Here is a 14,754-nt window from a genome sequence, read left to right as displayed (position 1 = left end):
TCTTAATTTTCTATTTATACTCATAAGCTTTATCCAGGTTATTTATTAAATGCTCACTTACTGTGAAAACTAGCTTATACAATTAACTGATTACAGCAGATCTAGGCTAACATGCCTTGGTTTGCCTGCTCAGAAAAATATTTCCTTTATATGTTGGAGGGGCAGTGGCTTTTAATAGCACTAAACATTAGATTATTTTGATTTTAATTTAAAACTTTGGCAGTATTTATAATAAGTTATTCTTCATTTATTCATTTGGTCCAGCTTTCTTTTTGTTAACAATTCTTACGTCTCTTACTGGTAGGTATCTGTGGAGATGTGAAAAGCCATTGTTTTATTCAGTCAAGAATAAATCTAAAGCTCTAAAGAGAAGACGTGAGTAAACTTTGCTTCTTCCCAGTAACAGAAATCTGCTCCAACTTTTCCCATCATAGATCTTCAGCTGTGACTGATAACATTTGCATCTTAAAATATTTTGTCTCCTCTCTTTCATCTCTGGGTACAATTAATGTAGTACTGTTTTACAACTTGTGGCTGGAATTTTTCAAACATGCACAGCTGAAACTGCCTTTGCCAGTCTTCCCAACAACCTACTGAACCATGTCTCAGAATGAGTGCTCTTATCCTCATCTTCTCTAGTTTGCCTTTTTATCACTGTTCCTCCTGAGTTGTCAGTCTTCCATAGCTTTCCTGTCTGTTGCCTCCTTTAGTTTCTTGAATGCTTTGGTATGAATATCCCAGTGTGTCCTTCAATAGGTCTTGCATGTCCCTCTTCTCTCCCACTCCTTCTTGCAATCCTCTACAGAAAGCAAGGAGGGCTTTACTTGCATAGCCAGCTGCATGTGGTCAGAATGCAGGTACAGCTGCTGAATTTTAGTAGCTCTGGAAGTACTTGTGAGCAGTTTCTGGGGTTTGTGTTGACATAAAAGCAAAGAAACAAAACAACAAAACCCTAATTGTCTGCAGAAATAAGGAAAACCAGAATTTTATTCAGCCAAATTAGATCTGGAGTTCTTCATTCTACTTTTTATGTTATCCAGAAAGCAGCAGGTATTTGGAGAGAGATATTAAGTATGGCAAATGGTATTTTTCCTTTTATATGTTCTTTCAGTTTTTGGAAGTGACTGGTTCAGGGACTTCTAAACAAGTTGTATAATCCTATTTGGTTTGAATTACACATGTTGGATTTCTCCTTCAAGAATGCGGTGTGGGTTTAAGTACTTACTCTTCAAAATCCTGTTGGGGTGATCCTGCAGTCAAGTCATGTTCCATGGAAAACCATGTTAAGATGTATTTATTTCAAGCTGATTATTTACTCAGATGCCCTTTAATTCCTGCATTTATAGGAAAAGAGATTCCTCTTCTGGCTCTGCTTCTCTTGGAGCTAGAAGAGGACCACTTAGATTACAGAGCTTAATCATAATGTTGTGAGCAGGAATACCACATAATTGCAGCTGGGCAGGATCCATCTTAAAACAAAGGTACCATGTCGAGAGAGTGCTCTAGAACACTTACATACCAGGTACAGATTTTCAGAAAGCTTCCTAAACCTTTGATTTTGGTGGTAGACTTTAGTGTCATCTTGAAAGATAAACTTCCCAGTCCTTGGATTAGTCCTTGGATTTTAGGAGGTTTTTTCCTGTGGCTTTTTTTTTCTTCAATCCATTAATGAGTTTATTTAAATACAGCTCATAAAAAGAAGTTAAAGCTCCAACAAAGTTTTTTGACCTGCTTTTTCTCTTAGAGAAGCGAGGCATAGGCAGTCATACAATGTGTGCTGATCTATCATGATACCTTCTCTGCCTTCTGAGCCTCAGTAACTTAGCAAAGTTTGTTGTACATTCACTAGCAGCAGACAAACATGGAATGGGTTTTTTTTTGTTGTTGGGGTTTTTTACCAGTTGAAATTTGCACCATGAAATGCTTAACCTTCAATCCATGTGTGTATGAATGTGCTTTCTATGAGCATAAAAATCCCGGGAGTATCAAATGGATTTTACAGGTTTTACTTGCAGGAATGTTTTAGAGTGCCCCACTATTAATATCATTAGGTATAAAAGACATGGCATTTTGAATTATGTTTCAAAATGTTTCACTAAAGCCTGTAAAGAGAGTGGTAGAGATAGAGACTTCCAGGATTTCTCAGTCTTTCAAGCAGAGGTTAAAAAGAAAAAAAAAGAAATTTAAAAAGCACAAATGCCCCAATTTCTTCTTGTATTAATCACTTCTAAACAGTATTCTGATGCTTAATACTTTTGCATTTGTTTCTTTTGTTTCTCTTTGCACAGAAATGGTTGTGAACTTACAAAATCAGTTTGGCAAGCTAGCTGGTTCAGTGCAACGTGCTGAAAAGCCAAATCCTTCAAGTTTTCAGTTAAGTTGGTCTGAAGAAAACACAGATGGGAGTTGTTTTCACGGGCATAGCCTGAAGGGAATTTTGCAAGAAAAATGTGGTTTACTGACAGCCATGAACCCTGACTATTGGCTGTGTACAGTTAAACTATGTAATGAGAAGTAAGTATTCACATTTTGCTAAATACATTTTGGAAAGTTCTCCTGAAAGTAAAGTCCTATACATATATTTTTGCAAATGACAAATGCAGGGTGTGTGCACAGCTATGTGCTCACATACGGTTACAGTCATTTCTAAAAGGGTGTGTGAGGAATGGATAGTCTTGGACTGTGAGTAGACAAACTGTAACATGAAGAGTGATCAAAGTGAGCTTATGAGAAGAGAGGAGATGAGACAAAATCAACAACTAGAGTCACATGGCGAGAGTAGCAGCTAGGTGCAAATGCTCACTTCATTTCTTTTCAGTGTTTTATAAAGTATTTGTGATGCAGCTCTCCCGAGAATGGAAAAACAGTCTCATTCCTCTCCTCCCTGGCCTCTAAAAAGGCATAGGACATTAATTTTCTAAATCACTATACTGATTTTTTGATGGCCTTAATCACAATGACTTCTGGGTCATATACCAGACTTTGGTTCTGCGATTGGTTGTATTATGAAACCCTAATCCAGAAGAGGAATGTACTGGTGAATATCAGTGAAGATCAACTCTGTAGCTGGCTTGGAGTCTCCTGAATTTCTCATGTATGCTATTGGAAAGTGGGGTTTTTGTGAAAGAATGTTTGGTTGCATTCATGTGAAATGAGATTTCATTTGTCTGTTGAGTAACATGTGAAATCTTTGTCTGGTATGTAATTTGAAATGGTATTCAGAGATCAATAGCCCCTGTGCAGTCTTAGCAATATGGTCCTGATTTGAAAGCATTACATTCCCTTTGAAAATAGCTGGGTTTTACCAGCATGCAATCTTCTCTGTCCTTCGGTGGATTTATTTGCTTATCTTTATTTTCCTTTTCACATTACTTTTCACATACCCACAGTGACATAAATGGGTTGGAATAATGTAAGCACAGTGTTACATTACAAGAGGTTTGGTTATATGGATTCATTCTTTGTATGAATAAGAACCTTTTTTTTTTTAAAACGGAGTAGAGGTAATAATCCTTTTACCACAGATTTGCGTAAATCTTATGTACACATTGAATGAGTGGATATTTCGGTGTATGTTTGTGTGAATAATCTTCCATGCAAAGCCTGTTTTTAAACCTACATTTTCATATGTAATGTATTAAAATGTTAATGGCAAACTGTCATAGCCTTCATGAAACAAGATTTGAATTTAAATTCTTACCGGTTAAATTTCCCATTATATCATTTGCAATGCAAGTAGTTACGTATACATATGACACTCACTTAACATTGGAAAACAACATCTACTCTCTCAGATATGAGGGTTTATCCTCTGTGTATGTAGAATAGAACTAAAAAAAATCTTACAAATTCTCTTTATCTAAAAATCAGTAGGCCTAACAGGACTGCTATAATGCTTTATTCCTGGGACTAAAGTATGATTACAGTGTCAGCAAAGCTGAGATCAGTCAAATGATTGGTGAAATGCTTTTACGTTTTATTTTAAAACTTTGTTTTAAACTGGATTCTAAACTGATTCGCTGTTCTATTTACTATTTTCTATAATTCTATTATTCTATTTATTATATTCTATCTAAACTATTTGCTATTACACCTAAGTCTTTAGGTGACAGGAGTTGTACTCAATGTTCATAAAGGTCTTTTCCAAGCTAAAGGACTATATAATTCTATGCATGATGAGGTACTACAGTGTGTGAAAAATGTTGTAATGCTTTTGTGGGGTGTGAGGTAGGGCACAGGATGGGATGTATGGCATGAGAGACCTCGTTCCAGGTTTCCAATGTGCCAGACTTGGGGAGGCTTTGAACAGACTGCGCTCCCTGGAGTGCGGCTTGCCTGGCACTCAGGATGGGCCTGGCTGTTCCTCCAGTTTGAGGGAAAATGTAAATGTTTGCTGGGCCAGAGGGAGTGAGCAAATGACTTTATAGGCTAGTAATTAGCACACTTACCTGTAAATTGGGACAGACAGATCCCAGTCGTTGTTCTGGTGAATATTTAAGACAGCTGCTCTGAATCAGACACAAGGAACATTTTAAACTGCTTCTCCACATCCCAAGGCAATACCTAGGAAGTTAGAAGATGTATAGGGTTTATAGGTGAATATAGCACCTGAACCCCCATATCAGTGTACAGTGTTTTTATTTAAAAATTGAAACTTTGTAGTATTTTAAACTAAATCTGAGCCTTATCCAGTTTGGTGTTTTTCCAGCGTAAGTTGGTGAACTTAATGTTTACAGAGCTATCTCTGCAGCTCGTCCTCTGTGTCATCTTTTGTTCGGTCTGACACTTGTTACCAGCAAGTCTAGTTTGCTATTTTTATTATATACTTCATCAATAAAATCACCTCATCATTTTCATTAACATTTTGACCACAAAAGCTACCAAATAATGAAGCAGAAGGCTGCTACAGCACTAATTACTTTCTGTTGACCTCATCAGTGTTTGCTCCAATGTTTCCTATGTTACTCCATTGACTTAATTTAGCTTTTCTCTCTTGTTTCTAGACATGTAATTTGTATTTAGCACACAAAGGCAATGGACAATAAATGAATGGGTTATTAACCCATGACACAGTGTCAGGAAGATGAGAGGGGAACCCTATGGAGAGAAAAGAACAGAGTAAAGAGCCTAAAGTATCAGAATTGGATAGTCTTAGAAATTTAAAACATAGAGTGAGGTAGTCATTTTAATACTTTGCTTCATTTGCTGAAAGCTGGAAGAACAAACAGTGATTCCATTTAGTCCTGAAAGGCAAAAAATGTATTCTTTGCCTGGCTGAGTAAGATCCTGATTCATAGTGCAAGAAGCTATAGTGGATTTTTCTTCTTAGTGTGTTTGCACCAGCTCTGAAGATATCTTGGTTCAGTCCTGTACTTCATGGTTTTGCAGGAGTGGATCACTTCACAGGAATCAACACTATAAACCAGAATTGTCATTTATGCTGTTGGTAAAGTGTAAAGTTTGTCTCTAATTACAGTTTAATATATAAATGCTAGCTAAATACTAAATGCACTTGTAATTTAGGGCTTTTGTTTTCTCCCCATTTCTTTTCAGATTGTGTGGTCATCTGGCTCATTACAAAGAAGTGGAGTTTCCCCAGAGTTACCATTTTGTATTAGGGTTGTTCTCTTTTCTTCTGAGGATTCAACCCTCTTATATCCATGATGAGGTGTGTATGATAGAACACAAACTTTTTAATAAAAAACTCTATAAAAAACTAAAATACAACACAGTGCTAAGGAAGTAAAAAAGGCCTAAAACCTCCAGTATTAAAACCATGTAAATGATTTGGTTGGATCCCAAACCATGGTATTCCATCTAAACTTAAACTTATACATTCTTTTGTCTCATGAACATTTTTTGTAATGATAGGAGTGCTGAGATCTACTATTGTACTTTAGTTTTAGTGTCATTTTATCTGTAATTTAAGTCACTGATACCGGGAAAGGAAACTGCCAAGGAAACTGTTCATGACCATTTATTTCATTAATTTGCATCAGAGCCAACACGAAGCTGTGAAATTACCATTTTTTTGTGCGCTGTTGTACATATTTTGAGTGTACCGGACATGACGTTAGCATGACATTGTGAGATTTTGCAATTAAAATACCTATTTTTTTACCTACCATTGTATGACAGTAAATATATTTCTAGAAAATAATGTTTGTTTTGTTTTTAAATACAATGTTAACAAATAAAAGAAGCAGTTGGTTAGTGTTGTCATTGCAGTGAGTTTTTTCTTTATTATTTCTAAACAGCATTCCAGTTCTTCTGGAACAACTCTGGCACTGTTTTCTGCATTTCCTTGCATACTCTATATTTCCCAGTCTCTTGTTGTGCCTGAGACTCTCATTTAGGTTAACACCTTTCAGGTCCAAGTTCCACTTCAGGCTTCACATATTTTGCAGATACTTTTGTACCTAGTATAAAATCTGATCCTATTTCTTGTGCAGCGGTAACTGCCAGGTCCTCCTGTCATTCTTCTTTTGCAAGGCTACTGTTAAAGCCTTGAATTTCTTCTGACCACTTTATAATGCAGCATCTTCAGCAGCTGGCCATTCCACCAATTCCTCATGCTCAATCTTATTTATGCACCATGTTTGTATACTGTCCCAGACGACATGTAAATGAAGTTGGGTGCTGCCACTACATGAAAGACACCATAACAATATGCATACATGTGTTGAACCTAGATGCTGTGTAGATACCCAGATGAATAATGCTGCTTTCAGCTGCATGAAATTAAATTCATCATTTCCAACCATCAGTACAGAGCACAGAACTTACCAAATCTGTTTGATCAAAACCAACAGCTATTTCTGAGCATTATTATAACTAAGAAAAATGGTGCCTACAGACTTGACAAAGAGTAATGACTTCCTCCCTGAGCAAGGGCTTCAGTGAGATGTAATCTGGGAGGGTAATCAGTTCAGTGAGAAGATTGCGAAGGGTTTAGACCATGAAGTTGTTTAAAAATTGAGAAGAGGTGATGTGGAGAGGTGATGTGCCCTACCTGTCTGGAGCAAAAGTAAGTTTTAATAGTTACATGGAAATGCCGGCAAACCGGGAGGCTTCGCTGGCTCAGTAGAGGCAGGAGGTGACATGGGGTCCTGATTTGGGGTGACACAAAAGACACAGTTTGAGTGAAAGTTTTTGCTTTTTCAGATATTTTAATTAGTTCTTGCAGCACAGGGATTTAAAGCAGTGGTCCTATAAAGTGACTAACAGGCAGCTGAGAAGGCATAGTTTCAGCCATACAGCACTAAACTGTGCTTGCTGTGGGAAGAGGAAAGAGACTGAATTATTACTGGGTTATATGTGTTAAGAGATTTCGTAAGTGGGCACAGGGTAGTATGTCTAAATCTGTTGCCATGCTGTGCTAGATACCTCAGACTTCTGGCAAGGTGTGTCTGAACTGATGTTTACATTAGTGGACTTGGAACATACCAGTTTAAATCTCTTCTTATGTCTGGTGTTTGTGTTTTAAAATTAGCCATTACCTATTATGTTTGACCTCACCTGAGTGAATTACTAATATTTGTACGTATTTGGTAAAGTTTGTATTTGTACTTTTCTAGATGAGTATTTGTATCAGTTAAAAATCTACAGAAGTGTAATAGACATTGTCACTCTTTTCAAGAGTGCTGGCTCAAATGACTGAAAGCATCTCATTCTTTTTACTGTAATACCTGTTAAAGTTTTGAATTAACTGTCTAAAAGACACCTCAGTACACCTAAAGGATTAACTTAATTCAGAAGCCTTTATTTGAAGGACTTACGTACTTAATTATAGGTAGAGCTTTCTTTTAAAACTACTGTAGCAGTAAAATCTGAGCTTCACAAATTAAAAATAGTGTGCTCATTGTTACAAACACAAGAAAGCTCCCTTAGATGTTAGACTAAATTAAGGCTGTACTTTAATAAACTGGCATAAAGCTTGCAGTTAATCATCAAGGGCCATGTGCCTTCTGGACACATAGGCTAAGAGTCAGATTTAAAACAAAGGGTGTGCCCCAAAAACGCTTTTTGTTCGTTCTATGGAGTTTAATCAATCAACTTATGTTGGAGTGATGGTGTTTAAGAAGCTGAGGAGCCCCAGGAGTGCCTTATCTTGGGTGACGAGTGGTGGAGCACTCCCGGGCAGCTGCTCCCAGCGCGGTTAGCAGCAGCCGGAGGCGGGGCTGCCGGCCGGACAGACAGACAGACAGCTGCGGGCACAGCCCAAGGGCAGGGTGTCTGCGCCGCCCCGCACTGCCCGTCACCGCCTCTCTCGCCTGGAAATTACTGCTCCTTTCTCTAACTAGTTGCTGAAAGTGTCCAGGTAAAACTCAGCTACTTTTTTTGTATTTAATCCCGTGTTAATTTTGAGTAAAAGAGGCTCCCCTTGTTTAGTTTCTTACTCTAAAATTTGAACGATAGTTCTTAAGTGTATAGATAAAGGCAAGTGGGGGTTTTAGAATAAACTTTTTAAGCAGTATATACTGAGAAGAGTTAATTAATTATTAACTTAGACAATAGCAAATCAGTTGTTCTAAGATCTTTATGTGCCTTCTAAAGTAAATTTTCACTTTTTATTACTTTATGTGTTAGAAAAAATAAGTGTTTAAATGGGCAATAGTAACCTGGCTTTACGAATTCTCCTAAATGCAAGCTTTCTGCTGTTTTGCTGGAGAAATACAACAGATAATTCATTTTCTTTTGAAAGGCACAGCCTTCAGCAGAATTGGTATTTTGCCCTTACTAGTTTTTCACTACATCAGTGTGTCTGTGTTCTCAGTATGAACTTAATCTCCATCAAATACATTTTCCTTTTCAGAGTCTTGCTGTTGTCCAGACATGAAGGGGAGGTGTTTGACTTACACAGAGTGAAGGGCCTGAACCTGATTTAACCAGAGAATTAGAATCAGCAAAGCCCAATGCCTGTAAGCAATGCTAGTCTAATTTATTTGCCATAGTGTATTGCATGGGCTTCACTGCAATTTCGTCTTTTCTAACCCATTTTTAGCACAACCCCTGAAACAATCATGTGTAGAAGATTTAAGAAAATTTCATGCAGGCAAGGCAATGAGTATCTTGCTTTCTCATAACATCTTGGAAATCTCAAAAGTCCCTTCCTCAAATGGCTTTTCTCCTCTTTTGGACAAATAAGTCTTCTGCTTGTTCTGAATAAAAAATTCAGAATATTGTAATAAGTTGTCAAGACGATAGTCTTGCAGGGCTGGGAGCAAAAGAGCCAGGACTCACAGGGCTTTTGGGACAGGAAAAGTCTGGATATGTTAAATCCCCAAATAAATCCCTAAATGTGTCTGCCCCCTAGATCATCTGTCCTTTCCCCATGTCATGTTGAGTAAGTTTTATTCTTCACAGGTGGAGAAAAGTCAGGATGACTCTGTGTAATGAATCCTCTATTTTGATCCAAAATGGAATGGGCTTCTCAGTACATATGGTTGTAGGTATTTCCTGGCTGAGCAGGTTTGTGTGTGGGCTGGTTACAGCAGTGTCTCTCGCTGCATTTGTCCTTGTGCTAAATGCAGGATGCTTGCTTTCCAGCATCTCCTCCACAGTTACTGCTCCTGTTGCTCCTCATGTGTGAAGCTCTTTGTTCCCGGCCAGACTAGATGAGGGAGAGCATACAGGGGATGCCAAGATGTGGAAACAGGCATATGTGAAAGATCTTTCACTGCTCCTTTTGCTAGGGTGCTGCTGAGATGGTGAACAAGAGTCAGGATTACCAGAACAGGAGATGGAAGCTGGTGTCCTCACGTGAGGTTACTGCTGCCCTTGTACAGCTGCTAATGGCAGCATTTCCAGAGCCAGAACACGCCTCCCCCGCCCTCAGCATCTGCATTCTGCCTCCAGCAGTACATCAGGTGGTTTTAGAAGAAAATGCAAGCACTTTGCTCTGGTAATCTCATACGGCTGCTCTCTGTTGTAGCAGTGCTCTGTGTCAGCTCATAGACCACCCCACTGTCCCAGCAGTGGCTTTGCTCAGCAGCTGCAGACCCTGCCATAGCTTGTGACAATGCCACCAAGCGTGTTCAGCGCCTGTGCTGCGATCCTGGGGTGCTTCTGTCGTGCTGTGCTGATATAAAATTGTGGCAAACCGTTGTTTCCTGAACTGAGAGCCGGGGCATTCCTAACTCCTGGGCAGCTGCGTGGCTCCCGTGCTGCGGAGCAGAGTGGGCTGGGCAGGGAGCAGCGGGCAGCAGAGGAGCTGCTCGCACACGCTGTCCTCTCACAACACCAGCGTGGGCCCGTGCGGCAGGACCCACGGACACCCCAGTCAGTCCCAGAGGAAGCACAGTATCGACCAAAGGTGATAAGTGCTCAGTGAAACCCAATGACGTGCTAAAGATTTTATCATCAACACACTTTTAGGTTTTAGGCTGACTTTTTGTAATATATGGGCTGCTGCAAAATTGGTGCATTTATATTGTAATAAATTCAGAGTATCCTCAGTCTGGCTGATGGAACTGCATCTCTTGACCCTGAATAGTTTGTAACTACTTGACCCTAGTAGTTTGTAACTAATTTTAACAATATTTCCATTATCTTTAGGGATAAATACAGAATCAAAAGGGCAATCTTTAAGGAATGTTTGCAAGATTGGATATAGGGATATGACTTAAGTGGAAAGCAAGCTATTTCTTTGTTTGATATTTCAAACATTGTGCTTTCATTTATTCTACACCTTTTTTCCATCTCTTTCTTACAAGGCATTTCCAGCTTCCTGTTCCACTGTCACTCATCTGTTTCTTTCCCTTCTGCTTTCTTTCGTCTCAGCTTCCACTGAGTTTGTGGAAACTCTGTTTGGGCTTTTCTTTGGTTTTGTTTTGGGGTTTGGTTTTTTTTTTTTTTTTTTTTTTTTTTTTTTTTTTTTTTTGTTTGTTTGTTTGTTTTTAATCTCGTTGATGTCTTCAGGCTTATTCTGCAAGGGTCAGTGAGCAGCTTTGGGCTCCCTTTTCCAGGTCTGTCCTTAGCAACCACAGGCCTGTTGGCAGAGAAGGAAAGCTTGCCTGGTGTGCTATGGAATGGAAAGCATAGGAGCTTCCCTGCTCTTACATCCAGCTCTGCAGCCCAGCTGTCCTATCTTAGGGTTTCAGATTAAGCAAAAAGTATCTTGTTTTGACTCCCTGCCGTGTTTTATGAAATCAAAAGTACTGCCACAAACCTGATGCAACTTGTTTGTTTATTACACAGGTGTGAATGACCAGAGCATGTAGATGATAATTATCAGGTATGAGATTTTAAACCCATATTTGTTAGGTAAATCATAACAGTAGCTAATTCTTTTCCAGAATAAATCCCAGTTTCTCTACACAGCAATGTCAAAAGACAGATTGGGAAGAGGGGCAAGCAGGATGGGACAGTGCTCAGCCTGATGGGTGCCAATGATGTGTGAGTGTGGTGAGGCTCCTTGTGTGTTTTGAGTGGGATTCATTTAAAAGGAAACAAATGTGTGAAGAGGGGAAGGAGAATGCTGAAGGAAGGACTGAAGCCGAGGGAAAGGTTAAGGGAAGGGCATGAGAGATGGAGGAGAGCAGTGAATTTGAGGTGGAAGGGCTGAGAGAAGGAAGAAGTTGGAGGGAAGGCCAGTCAGCACAGGGCAAGGGAAGTCCTGCCAGAGCACTGCCCCACCAGGCTGGCATGGCTTCGTGCCCCAGCCAAAGCTCTGCTAAATCCCTTTGTGCTTCTTCCCTGATTTTACTTGGTGGTGATGCAACCCAGTTAGTGACATCACATAAATACACCTACAAGTGGTGTTGCAGAGTCTAGATTGTGACCGGCAGATTAGTCAGCGGTGTCACAATCCGGTGTTTATATCATTGTCTCCTGAATGTGGAAGCGATTGCTATGGTGATAACCAAGTTTTCATCAGTGGATCAGGCTGTTAAGAAAAGGCATCCCTTTTGTAGAGACAAACAGCTTTGAGTTATTTGGAATAAAATCATGGTAAACTCCAGTTAAGTAGAAACATCAAGTGTGGCACATCACTAAGGTTTTAGCAGTTGGGATGCAATATAAACATGTGACTGAACTCCAGCACGTTCTGCATCTGGGTCACCTATGGCTACAGGGCAGTGTGATATTTTATTGTTAATGAAAAGTGTGCCCCTGTGCCAAAAAGCAGCCATTGCGTCTGCACATCCCAGAATTCTATGAACAGAAGCAGGAAGCATGAGGAGTGAATGGCACCCGAGAAAGTCAGCAGTCCTTCCCAGTACTTGCCATTTTGAACTGGTTTTGTAATTTGTATCGGAAACAAAGCAAGTTATACTTGTTTGGAAAAATGTAACTTTCCAACCTCTTAATCAGATGACAGTATTTTTTTCATATGTGAGATCAGATAAGAAATTTCTTCTATGTAATCTTGAATTAGATTTTAAAGATGGGTTCAAAATATAGAACACTTTTTATTGCATGTCATAAAGAACAATTTACATCAGTTCATTTCACTTTGTAGAGCAAGATCCTACTTCAGTATTGGTATTTATCTTTTGCTATCCTAATGGCAGTGTTTGCAGATCCAAACAAAGCATTTTGTTTTTAGAACACTAACTGTAATCCAGTCAGAGGATATTAAGCAACTTCCAGGATTAGACCCTTAGTTAAAGTTTGTCTTCAGTTTCATATTTCCTTTGATTGGCTGGTTGAATTGTTCTTCTATAATTTTGCATTGGAGTATATCCTGTACAAATAGGGAAGAGATTTTGACCTAGAAGGAGAGACCTCTTATTAGTGAGCATACTTTTAAATTACAGTAGCTATCTGAAGCATCTTGACATATGATAGATAGCGCTGTTGCTATATGGGTTTGATTGAACTTGTTACTTAGACAAGCAACCTCCCACCCCTATTTCTCAAGGAGAAACTCAAGATCTTTCTGATTTAACTTCATGCATGCCAGTTTGGATAAATCTGCTGTTTGATGCTGCTGTTGGTGTTACACTGGAGCATTTTGATGCAGTTTCAGCACTGACCACATTGCAAGTGTCCCTTGCTCCCCAAACCCGGCTTCATCTGAGCGGCAATGAATAACACATGGATCTGCTGCCCTTTAGCAGCTGGTGCAGTGCTTGTGCAAATTCACAGCATCAATTAGGTTGGAAAAGATATCTGAGATCATCGAGTGCAAGCTATGAGCAAACACCATCCTGTCAGCTAGGCCAGAGCACTGAGTGCCACATCCTGTCTTGCCTTAAAAACCGCCAGGACAAGGAGGCCACCACCTCCCGGGGCAGCCCATTTCAATGTCTAATCGCTCTTTCTGCAAAGAAATTCCTCCTAATATCCAACGTAAACCTTTCGTGGCACAGCTTAAGACTATAGTAAAGACAATTCATATGATTGTGGCGAGTTTAAATTTTCCTAAAAGTGGGTGTAGTACATGAGAAAGAAATAAAGTTACATGGGAGAGGAGAGAGGGAGAAGGAAATCCCATTTTTAGCGCGGGAAGGATTCCAGGGTGCTCCCGGCCTCTCCTGTCCCCTCACTCGCTCACGGCCCTGTCCCGCCGCCGCCCCGGCCCGCGGAGCCCTCACACCGCCGGCCCCGCCCCCGAGCGCACCCGACCAATGGGGGCGCGGCGGCCCCGCCCCTCGAGCCGCGGCAGCCAATGGGAGACGCGGCGCGGCGCGCGTCCACCTGCGGCTGCGGGAGCACCTGAGCGGGCGAGAGGAGCCGACAAAACCCGTCGGAGCGGCGGGTGCGCGGCGCTGCTCCTCCCGACCCGCCCGGCCAGTCCTGCCGCCCGCTGCCTCCGCCAGACATGACACAGGACTACGACAAGTGAGTGAGCCGGGCGGGGGAAGAAGTACCGCGTCCGGTCCGACCGGTGCTGCCGCCCCGCCGGGGGGCTGCGGCGAGAGGGGCTCGCCGCCCGGGGGCCGGGCCGGAGAAGCCGCTCTCGCGGGGTCCGCCCCCCTCGCTCCTCTCTCTCGGAGGAGCACCCGGAGGTGCGGCGGGGCGGTGCGAACGGCGGGGGGAGCGGGGGCTGAGCCCTGAGGGGGAGCCGGCGGCGCAGCGGGGCGACCCCGGGGGCCACTCCGCCTCACGGGGCGAGCGCCGGGGCTGGGCCGGCTTTGAAACCCGACACCCGCAGCGAGGCGTGGGGCCGCCCCCCGCCCCGCCGGGCCGCGCCTTAAATGCGGGCGGCGGCGGCCGCGCCGTCGGGAGGAGCTGCCGGGCCGAGGGAGCCGGGCTGAGCCCCCGCGCCGCTGCCCGGCGGCCGCAGCGGCTCCCATGGATTTCTACGAGGCGCATCCCTCGGGCAAGGTGGACTTCGGCAGGTAAGGGCGGCTCCCGGAGAGCTCGGCTGCGACGACCCCGGAGTAGCCGACGTTGGGTCGTGAAAGAGTTAAACTGAGCTCGAGGTGTGTGTATTCTGTAACTTCGTGGTGTTGAATACGAGACGTCGCCTTCAAGCGGATCCCAGGCTGTGTTGAAGGACTCGGGTCTCTTGTCACCGTGGCCATCTGCTGACAGTGGCCGTGGACACCCAAGTGCCAGAAAATGGGGTAGCTCTGAAGTGATTTGCTTTCAAGAACCGATTTTAAAATTTCTGTACTTTGAATGGTTGGTGACTCAAATGCACTTCTTTCCTAGGGAATGTGTAAGATTTTAAACTCAACTTTTTGTTTCAACATGCTACTTTCTAGGAAAAGGACTCCAGTGCGGCAGCTCACTAACTCATGTCTCTGACTCGGATTTTTCATAGGTGTTTTTATTTCCAGTGACACTTAGTAGATGAGCTCG

General features: G+C 41.8%; 2 protein-coding genes across 3 annotated transcripts in view; both read left to right on the top strand.

Annotated features, from left to right (window-relative positions):
* TAF1B (TATA-box binding protein associated factor, RNA polymerase I subunit B) overlaps positions 1-6,222 on the top strand; it is a 46,029-nt gene extending 39,807 nt beyond the window's left edge. For both annotated transcript variants that reach the window (XM_041477928.1, XM_041477927.1), the window contains 3 exons: positions 305-375; positions 2,289-2,514; positions 5,554-6,222. In XM_041477928.1, the coding sequence (XP_041333862.1) occupies positions 305-375; positions 2,289-2,514; positions 5,554-5,746 (490 nt within the window). In that variant the 3' untranslated portion in view covers positions 5,747-6,222. The remainder of the gene's footprint in view (positions 1-304; positions 376-2,288; positions 2,515-5,553) is intronic.
* Positions 6,223-13,768: 7,546 nt separating this feature from the next.
* The window catches only part of GRHL1 (grainyhead like transcription factor 1), a 38,236-nt gene continuing 37,250 nt past the window's right edge, over positions 13,769-14,754 (top strand). The window contains exon 1 of the mRNA XM_041477902.1: positions 13,769-13,788. Coding sequence (XP_041333836.1) covers positions 13,769-13,788 — 20 coding nt within the window. The remainder of the gene's footprint in view (positions 13,789-14,754) is intronic.

Source organism: Pyrgilauda ruficollis, unplaced genomic scaffold (genome assembly GCF_017590135.1).
Source record: "Pyrgilauda ruficollis isolate IOZ18807 unplaced genomic scaffold, ASM1759013v1 scaffold42, whole genome shotgun sequence".
NCBI lineage: Eukaryota > Metazoa > Chordata > Aves > Passeriformes > Passeridae > Pyrgilauda > Pyrgilauda ruficollis.
The sequence above is the reverse complement of the archived record's forward strand: the minus strand, read 5'-3'. Positions and strand labels throughout refer to the sequence as shown.